This window comes from Penaeus chinensis, chromosome 7, assembly GCF_019202785.1.
Source record: "Penaeus chinensis breed Huanghai No. 1 chromosome 7, ASM1920278v2, whole genome shotgun sequence".
In the NCBI taxonomy this organism is placed as follows: Eukaryota; Metazoa; Arthropoda; class Malacostraca; order Decapoda; family Penaeidae; genus Penaeus; species Penaeus chinensis.
The window spans coordinates 42,539,725-42,550,757 of NC_061825.1; the positions used below are offsets into that span (position 1 = coordinate 42,539,725).

An 11,033-nucleotide genomic window follows, 5' to 3' on the forward strand; every position below is an offset into this window, starting at 1 on the left:
TAATTTACCCCCAGGTTGGGAACCAATGGCCTAATAGATTAACGCTCCATCGTTACGATAGTACGTATAAATATAACCGAAATTATTCGTTCGATCGGCAACAATATGACATTCATTAATGCAGGACTAGGGTTTAAGCTAGAATCGTTATTCGCTGATCAGTCACGCCCTTCTCGCCTTCTAGAAGTCGCTTGCATGTTTTGGGTAAATCCCAGGCGATTGGGTGATTCGTGATAGAACCCAACACAGATTCGCAGAGTAATGGTTAATGGTTAAAAGTAAAATAAATATGCGAGAAATCATAGGTCATGTAGCACTATAGGAAGGTACAGTAAAGGAGTTGATGAGTGTTTGGGTTAAGGTAGGGTTGGGGAAGGGGGATTAGATCAAGTGAAGGATATGTATGCGTCTGAGGAAGGAGAGCAGGTTGTCAAAACAGAAAGTGTGAGATTCTGTAGGGATGTCTGATAGGTTGGGAAGTCGGTGAAGGGAGGATAGGTGGGCGAAAGCAGAGGTATGGGCTGTATCAAAGCATGGACAGGACAACAGAATGTGTGGAACTGAAAGAGGGATATTACATAGGGAACATAGGGGCAGATCAGAACGTGACATCAGATAGGAGTATGTTAGATGGGTGTGGTCAATATATAAGTGGGTGAGAGCTGTCTTCCGACATCTGTTCCGATAGAATGGCGCTGACCAGGAGGAGATTGATAGTTTTACAGTATGTAATTTATTAGTGCGGAGACTTGACCAGAAAGTGGGGGTAATAATTCATGGCTGGAATATGTGAGAAACGTGGTTGGTGTGATGTGGACATAGCGGCGTAACGTGCTAGAGTATCTACATGTTCATTGCTGGGGATTCCGACATGACTGGGCACCCAGCAAAATCTGATAGATTTATGGCATGTAGACAGGTAGAACAACCAGTTCTGGATCTTCCAGACAAGGGGATTGGTTAAGTAAGGACACTGTATTCAGGAGGGAGGGGATTACTGCGAAACCAGCACCAGAAGTGTATTTGGAGCCATCAGTGTAAACATGTAGTCTGGAGGTGTGAATGGAGACATGGTCAAGGAAATGGGTGAGAAGGACAGAAAGGGGAATATTTGATTTTGGTGGGTCAGGGAAACAGGAGCAAATATGGAGGTAAGGTATAAGCTATGGAGGAATGGAATGGGCAGAAAACAGAAGAGGTCGGAGGTGGGGAAAGGGAGAATGGGAGAGGAGGGTTTCCATACAAATGGAGAAAGGAGTCGGTAAATGTGGGGAAAAAGTAAAGGGATCGTGGGTTAGTTTGGTGAGGGAAAGTTGGTGGAATCGAGCATAGCATCGGAGAGAGAGAAGGGTACATTGTCGAGAGAGAGATGGCTTACAACTGGAGAGGAGCAAAAGGTGCCTAGGGCTAAGCAAATACCACAGTGGTGGATCATATCAAGAAAAGCAAGGAGGGAGGTTGAGGCAGAGTAGATATGGCATCAATAATAGAGAGTGGAGAGGATCATGGTAACATGAAGATGGAGGAGAGTTTTGCTATTTGAACCCCAGGTTATATGGGAAAGAGTTCTGTAAGATTTAGAGATGGCTATGAGCTTTTTCTTTAATGTAAAAGATATGGTCTTGCCAGGACAATTTGGAATCAAAAATAACGCCAAGGAACTTGCCAGAAGAACGGTATTGGAGTGGAGCGCTGTATAAGAGTGGAGGTTGGGGAACTACACATGTGCGAGAGAAAGATTTGGAGGTAGAAAAGCAAAAGCCATGGTTAGTGGCCCAGGAAGATACTGATGATATGGTAGACTGAAGGAATTGGCAGAGATCTGGTATGGATGTGCCAGAGGCGAAGATGGTTAAATCATCAACACATAGTGATGACTGGGCTCCTGGTGGTAGAACTGTGACAATGTCATTAACGGTAAGAAGGAATAAAGTGCTGAGCACACTGCCTTGTGGGACATCTTCAAAAGGATGATGTGGAAGAGGTAATTTTGACCTGGGAAGTGCGTTTGGAGAGAAAAAACTCTATAAAGACCCCTATGTTACCATGTATGCGTAGGGAGGACAATTGTTGAAGAATATGGTACTGTCATGTGGTGTCACACGTTTTTTAGGTCAAAGTATATTGCTAATACGGATTCATGGCGGGCAAATGTAGATGTAATGTATGTCTCGAAATGAGCAAGGGGGGTCAGCTGTACTTTGGGAACGGTGGAAACCAAACTGGGAAGGCGAGATGAGATTGTGATGTTCAAGATATAATATTAAGCGGAGTTAACCATTCGCTCTAGTAGTTTGCGCAAGCAGCATGTTAGAGCAGTGGGACGGTTATCTTGAGGGAGGATAAGAGCATCTCGCCAATGAGAATGAACATTTCCTGATGTCCATATGTGGTTGAAAACAGTTAATAGGAAGGATAAAGAGGAAGATGGAAGCATACGGAAGTGAATACCCTCAGAGCCTTCACGAGTGTTGCGGCACAACTGTAAGGCAGCATTGAGTTCAGAGGAAGAAAAAGGAGTATCATAGAACTCAGCAGAGGATAGGCTGAAGATGATGGGGGTGCCTTCCTTGATTCACCAAGTTCATTAGCGAATTGGAGAGGATCAGAGATGAGAGTATCTCAAATATGGAGGACGGGGGCTGGATAAGGGGGATGTTTGCCTGATAGTTTATGGATCCGACGGCCAAACACCTGAAACAGATGTAGATATAATTGAGGAAACAGTTTTGCCAACTATTTGTTTTTCTGTTCCGGATTGTACAGCAAGACAGGCGGAGGTTCTTTTAAAGGAGATAAGGGCCTCGTCTATAGTGATAATTGTTCTAGGCTGCATGTTTTAAGCGAAGCGCTGTAGTGCAATCAGAATTCCACCATGGAATACATTTGGAGGTCTTGAGGTTCGAGGAATGGCCGTATAGGCAACTCTTAGGACTGTTGTATCTTATCTGAAATAGACGAGAAGGGGGATGGAGGGGTAGGAAAAGTCGAGAGTGAGGTGAAAGTATGCCAGTCGGCTCTATCAAAGCACCAGGGTGGGGAGTTAGGAAGTGGTACATGTGAAATAGGAGAAAGGAGGACTGGCAAGTGATCATTATAGGGAAAGTGGTCTAGAACTGACCAATGGAAATCTAAATGGCAAGAAGGGGAGCATAGAGAGAGGTCAAGGCATATAAAAGATTGCGTGTATATGCCAAAGTGTGTAGGACGATCTGAATTAAGAATAAGGTCTGTTGTGGAGAGGTAGTGTTCTAGAGATCGACCACGGGAGTTGATGATAGAATTACCCCAAAGTATGTGGCAGCAGTTAAAATCACCAACTATGAGGAAAGGTGGCTGGAGTTGGGAAATTAGATTTTCAGAGGCAACATATGGGATGGGAAGTGGAGAAGGAGACTGAAATAACTGTGATCCAACGGCAAATAAAGATACAAATAACTGTGCACAGGACAGTGGTTTGAAAGCGAGGTATGACAAAAGGCATTTTCTGATGGATAACATAGACGAGACAGAAAGGGAGTGTGAGGAAGAGACAAATTGGTGATTAAGAATTGGTATAGGAGACGTGTAAGGAAAGTCTCTTGGAGGCAGATAATTGATGGCTTATAAAAAGCAAGGATATGACGAAGGTCAGGTCTGTGAGAACGGAAACCGCGAATATTCCGATATAGCAGAGCTATACTTCAGTTGATCTAGGAGTGATAATGGTTACAGTGCATATTGGAGAATTTGAAAGGGAAGGAGTTAGGGGGTGAGGTAAGTAGTTCAAGCCAGGTCCATGCAGTTCGCCACTGATGTCTCCTCCTATTTTTTCTTCTTTATCTTTGTGAAAGTAAAACACTAAATGAAAATTCGTAAAAACGAATATTAAAAACTGCAAATTTATATAAACCGGGTAGTAGCACACCCCCTCTTCTCTGTTACTTTTCATTTTCTCTTACTGTTTTGGCCCTTACGTGTATGATCTGGTTCCCCGAGTATATATAGCAGTTCGACCGACGATATCTGACACGGCACTGAAGGATGACCCTGCTGCAGAAACGGTCACCTTAGGATGCTGTGGGAAGCTCGTTAACGGCGGCGTTAGTGGCATCCATGCCATGTAAACTTGCCAGTGTTTGCCAAACTAATGGCACTAACATAAAATATTAAAAGTATTAGACATTGCAAAACGTTTAATGTTTCATCCTCAGTTTCCCAGAATTGTTGGACAGCTTCCTCATTACCATGAACTTGATTTTGGATGTAGGTTACTGGGATTATGCATAATATGTAACCAGGGATACCAATATCAGGACGAGCTCACAGCACTTTTTCCCACATTTTTCGTCGTCTTGTCATATTGTTAAGTTAGAAAGGGTAAAGATACTTTCTTTAGCGATTGTACCTTCGGTTTCTAGACAGTTTACTATCATGAATAGAAATACAAACTTTTCAAGGGTGATCAACAGCTTTCTGTCAATCATGAATAGAAATACAAATTTTTCAAGGGTGATCAACAAGTTTCAATCAATTTTTCATCCCGTGACAGTTATTTTGAATAACATTAACATTTTTCATAAGTGCAGATGTTAATTAAGGGGAAAAATCGTTACCATATCCCTCTTTGAATTTGCCGAAATATCTCATCAGCGCGTAGATGCCTATCTCAAGTTAAAGGGTCTTCCCCGTTCCCTTTTAATTTTGATGAACATATATTGTCCATTAATTTTTTTTTTTTGTAAATTGCGTATGGTTGCATAAACATAAAAGCCTGAATATTTCAACATACAAAGATACAAGTTTGGAAGTACGTTTTTTGTCCAGAAAAACAGAACATCGCGTTCCATAATTTTGAGGTAAAATTTAAATTTTAAACATCGAATAAGGTACCGATAATAAAGGGAGAAGTAAAATACCTGAAATGTGTATTAAAACACATTGACTTTGCTTTTGTAATATCAGTACAAAGAATAAAATGAGGGACAAATGCAAATTCCAATAATCGATTTCATTTTTTCATGATACAGTAAAAATAAGGACAAAAATTAAATTATAAGATGGTGCTGGTGTTGTTATTGTTATGATTATTATTGTGATTATTAGTACAGTCGTGATCATTAGTACGATTATTTTTATTTTTAGTATGATATTATCATTATCATAATTATTATTATTTTCATCGTCATCATCATTTGTATCATTTTTACTATTCCTATTATTATCATTCTTTGTATCATTACCATTGCTGGCTACCAATGTTATCTACCCATCGTCAAATGTTACCAATTTAATCTAATCATCATGATCATAACCGTCAGTGGCCAGATAGAACATTTCTTCGACATACTATTTATTTAAATCATCAGTTTATATATATATATATATATATATATATATATATATATATATATTTATACTTGAGCGACGGTTTAATGGAATAGTGTGCCTATTCTACCGATCACTGATTGGCGCATTGCATTGGGATAGAGGAAGGTGAGCTCGTATTATTTGCTTGATTGGGTTTAAAAGTTTGATAGCGAGTTAACAGGATGTAGTGGACATACCCATAGAGGAATTTGTTTTCGAAAAGTCTTCGGGTGGTGAGTTAGGGTACCGTTCCAATTGGTGTGATAAAATTGATAAAAACGCATGGGAAAAGTCGGATGAGTGTACCTCCATAGATTGTGGTAAAACGGTTTTACAGAGTGTTTTTAAAGCCAGTGCTTTAATGTGTATATATGGTTTATGAAAGGCTAGTACTGTAATGTCACATAAGGAAGCACTGTAGTCGATCAGTTGCACTTACGAACCTACGTAGTTTATAACTGCGTACATGCAAAAATTATATGACAATTATACCTGTGTCATACCATATCATTTAGACATTATTTTTCCATGTAGCAAACAAGTTTTCCAATAATACCCGAATACTGCCACAGAGGAGTTCCCGGAATGTAATTTTCATGTTTAGCCAAATGCTTCCATCTTAGTTCAAATAATACAATGATTTCCCACTTCTATATTATGCATTTTTTTTTTTTTTTTTTTTTTTTTTTAGTATTATTATTACAAAGAAGAATTTTCGTTTTGACTTTTATTGCTGTTTTGCCTCTACTCATACATTATGAATTTGTGTTCTCGGCGGACTTTACATATGGATATTACCTTTAAATGGTATGCTTAAAGGCCAATGAAGGCAGCTCCGAATGACTAAATTCCTTCCTGCGTCGTATATTGTTAAAATACAAATATATACACACACACACACACACACACACACACACACACACACACACACACACACACACACACACACACACACACACACACACACACATATATATTTACATAAAGTGTGTGTATCCGTTGATAAAGATGTGGCAATATACAGTTTTGGCTATTTCAGCGAAAATTCCATTCAGACTATTCATTTTGCCATATCAAAGCAGCAAGTTACGATTGCGAGCTCCAAGTGAGTGGACACGTGTCACAATAATTAATATTATCCTGAATATGTAACCTCATAGTCATTACATGTTCATTGATGGTTAATGGCTACTAAGGAAAGGTGTAGTTGTGAAAGGGGTAAAGAAGGGGGTTAGTTGATAGTTAAATGTGCTACACGTCTTTTTAGGTGAGTATGGCATTGACAGGGATAAAGAAGGGTAAGGGTAGAGAGAGAGAGTAAATTGGATATGATAGGGATTAGGAAAAAGGTGATTAGATTAAATTGTCAAAGGTGAAAGTGTGGGATACTGCAAGGATGTCCATGGTGTAAGGCTGGGATCAGTACAAAGGGAAAGGGGGAAGGGAAGGGTAGTGTGTCAAAATGGAGGGAGCTAAAGCAGATGCAGATCGGTGAGGGTGTTGGGAGGGAGTGGGAGGAAAGGGTGTAAGGGGAGCATGAGTAGGAAGTGTAGAGGGAATAGGAACCGAGAGATCGGAGGGTGGATGGGGTTTATGTATGTTTTTGAAATGGAGTTGGTTAGGGAGGTCTGAGAAACGAAGGTTTTCTTATGATGCGGAGAAAGAGGTACAGCCGTTTGAGGGCCAGGGGAAGAGGTAAATGTAGGGGATAGGGTAGAACGTTTAGATTGCCTGGTGCGATGAGGAAGAGGGGCAGGCACCGGGAAAGTAAAGATTGTAGTGTCTGGATTTAGAATGGCTAGAGAATTGAACTGGGAGAAGAAAGGGGTAGAAGAGGAAACGTAAGGAGTAGGAGGAAGAATTGTTGGGGGAGATGAAAAAATATCTTTGGAAGAATTAGGAGGGACAGAGCGAAGGACAGCACTGTAGTAGGGAGCAAGAGAAAAACGTCGGTGGTGTGCTTCCTGTCTGGCCTCGCATACAGTGAGGCCAAGTTTTAATCCGACGACTGCTACTTAAACTCTATCACAAAATCACAAAAAATCGACCCTACTAAGCTGGGCTAAAAACTCAATTAGCCAGCTTATTATGACTATTTAATCTAATCATGATGATTAGATTAAATTGGTAACATTTGACGATGGGTAGATAACATTGGTAGCCAGCAATGGTAATGATACAAAGAATGATAATAATAGGAATAGTAAAAATGATACAAATGATGATGACGATGAAAATAATAATAATTATGATAATGATAATATCATACTAAAAATAAAAATAATCGTACTAATGATCACGACTGTACTAATAATCACAATAATAATTGATAAAAATAATCGTACTAATGATCACGACTGTACTAATAATCACAATAATAATTGAAGGACGAGGACGGGAGGAAGGAGTGGCACTGAGTGAGGTAGTACTCGGGGAAGGTTGAAAATAAATATGCAGAATAGTAATATGGAAGGAAGGGGTCAAAAATGAAGACTGTGGAGGATGTTGAGAGAGAGGAATGAATGTTTTTGAAGGTGGTTGGGGTTTGACCTGTGTAGATAATTTGGAATAGATTAAGCTGACAGCAGGTATCGAAGAGGGGGTAGTGGCGAAGGAGAGCCAGTGGTCGGGGTACCAGAAAAGTTAGTGTCATTGGGGCTAGTTTATAAAGGGGTAAGTCACTATACCTCTAACAAAGGTACAAAATCTTTACTAGCCATGGTAAGCCTGGGGTATGTGGGAAGAGAAATGATCACCTCTCAGGGTCCCCTTGTCGGGTAAGGGCTAGGTAACTACATAAGAAAATCGGTTGACCCGAGTAATGAGGCCAAAAATAAGGGAGGTCCCCAACATTGGGCTGAGTCTGTCTCTTAACCCCCCTCCCCCTACACACACGCACACAGACAGACAGACAGACAGACATACATACAGACAGACAGACAGACAGACACACACACACACACACACACACACACACACACACACACACACACACACACACACACACACACACACACACACACACACACACACACACACACACACACACACACACACACAAATACGACGGGTATGGGATTGAGGGGAACATTTACCTTGCTGTGAATTTATTTCTTGAAAAATGTTTTGAGCTAAGCCTTTATTTTCGTCGACAAGGAAACTATCGTGTTAGACTTTGATATTACTTCATCTCATTTATTGGAGGGCGGGGTGATATTTAAGAATGAAGTAGATTAGACCTAGTCTAAATAATTGACTTTACCTCTGAAGGTCACCAAAAGTATTATATGAGCCATTTGTAAAGGGGCAGTATCTAGACAGATTTATGTCCTGTGTACCAAATATGTTTGTATCCTCTGAAGATTATTACATAATTTATATAAAATCACAAAGTTATTTAATTACAATATATGCATAATTGAGTATTACAGTGAAACTCATATATCATCTCAGTTGTATTCAGTTTGGATTTTTAAAAATGATATTTCCAAACAATCTAAGTAAGAATTTTTAAAGCCAGAGTCGACGGATGAAGGAAAAAGTAAGTTGCAATTTGCAAAGTGAATACACGATGTCTGCTTATTTCGATAATCAATCGCCGTTTGATTTGTAAATATAACATGTTAGCAACTAACAGCCTGTATTTATTGCCTCTCCATATTGTAATATTAATAAAGTAATGTTCAGTCATACAAAATATCTGAATAAATTAGATTCGTTCACTTCAGTATAATCGTAATAGGGGCGAAAACAACCTTTAGCAACAAGCCTTTGCAAGAGACGTTTAAAAGTGAGGAAGAGAATGAGGCTTATAATCCAAATATCTCAAAATCTTTTAAAATATGCTCATCTTGCAAAACGAAATACACGTTTTAGTCAGAGTTACAGGCCACAGAGACTGCCATGTTAATCAAATGTAATTCCAACATTTAGGTACGGCACGAGTGCGGAATCACAACTGTATTGGTTAAAATATGCATCAGTTGAAATATATATAATTGTAATTATTTGTGCAGTTAAGTATACTTTTCTAAGCAGACTACAATCTCTTCCTACAGCCCACTTCCCCGAATTTCGAACAATAAAGTATATTGTCCGCCTCTAATGCTGACCAAGTATTAGATTATGCGAACTCGGATGATGAGGGAAGTGGAAAAATAATAATAATAATAATAATAATAATAATAATAATAATAATAATAATAATAATAATAATAATAATAATAATAATAATAATAATAATAATAATAATAATAATAATAATAATAATAATAATAATAATAAAAAAAAAAAAAAATAATAATAAAAAAAAAAAAAAAAAAAAAAAAAAAAAAAAAAAAAAAAAAAAAAACGCTCCTGTATATACCCCTATCCCAGTAACCTGCCATGATGCAAAGCACAAAGGACATAGGATGTAAACGTTCATACACTGCTGTACATTGTGGCATTATTATTTTCCATTGGTGTAAGGAAATTGTGTTGATAAACAATGATATAAGAAGTTTTATTACGGAGTACTATTGTTTCAAGACATTAATTTAAGCTTGTTGTAAAGACTTAAATAAATTTTTATGACCAAGGCCTTTCAAAAAAGTCATTATAAGAGGTAACTAATATTACCTATTCTATGGTGTATGTGTTTTATAATATTTATTTTCAAGTAGAATGTTTCCTTTGGGCAGTTTAACATAATGTATATGAAGAAGACAATATCTAGCTCTTTATAATGCAAGTAAATTTCCCATGTGAACGGATCTGTAATATATTACAAGGAAAACGAATGTCAACAATAACTTTAAAGTTGCATTTCATTTTTTTCTTTTTCTTTATCTGGCCAAAATAATTTGTTAAAGTTATAAAGGTTCTAATAGATATATATTTGCTAGAGGATGAAGTTTAAATTTTAATCCAATGAAACTAGGTTATTAAAAAGAAGTGGGACCTTTTGATGATATACAGAATACCATGTAATTTTCGATTAAGAGAGAAAGGGTAATGCTAATATATTTCCAATGAGGACACTGCTGTCTTCTTGCCTAGAAGTTCCATTATCTGCCACAGATTACACAGATGTTTTATTTCATTCAAACTTTAAGCTACCATTGAATTTTCTTTGTTCTAGAAAATGAATATTGAAATAACATAAAAATAAACTTATCCAGTGTGGCATATTATTAGCACATTTTCAGATGCCTTTTGACTATTTAAATTTTGTGTATTTGAATATACTCTTTGTTTTGTTTCGTTTATTATTAATTATACTGTTAACCTGAATTTTCTGTGAAGCTTGATATTAGATATTTTTAAACCTTACGTTCAGTTAACTAAGATTTTTTTGATTTTTTATTTAATAATTGTGATTGTTTCAAACTTTATAACATATACATTGTATGGATCTCAAAAGTCTTTCATGTAGTCTACAGCCTTTCAAGAGGGAAATATTTTTTTGTCTGCATAAATATATTACAAGATTCAAATAAAGCTAAGCACTAGTTAAAATAAACAAATCAGGTAATGAATGAGTGTTATGAAATTTATTGCACAAAAATGAAATCAAAGTCATGAAAAAATGAAAAGTGATAAATTTGATAGCCAGCATGGAGACTTGCCATTGTAAAGAAAAAAAGGATCAGAAAAGAAAGAAAAATCATATCTCTCAGAGTATAGATGATATATATACAAAA

General features: G+C 37.5%; 1 protein-coding gene across 1 annotated transcript in view; it reads left to right on the forward strand.

Annotated features, from left to right (window-relative positions):
* LOC125027637 overlaps window positions 1–9,508 on the forward strand; it is a 15,892-nt gene extending 6,384 nt beyond the window's left edge. Inside the window, exon 3 of the mRNA XM_047616806.1 lies at window positions 9,408–9,508. Coding sequence (XP_047472762.1) covers window positions 9,408–9,434 — 27 coding nt within the window. The 3' untranslated portion in view covers window positions 9,435–9,508. The remainder of the gene's footprint in view (window positions 1–9,407) is intronic.
* Window positions 9,509–11,033: the final 1,525 nt, after the last annotated feature.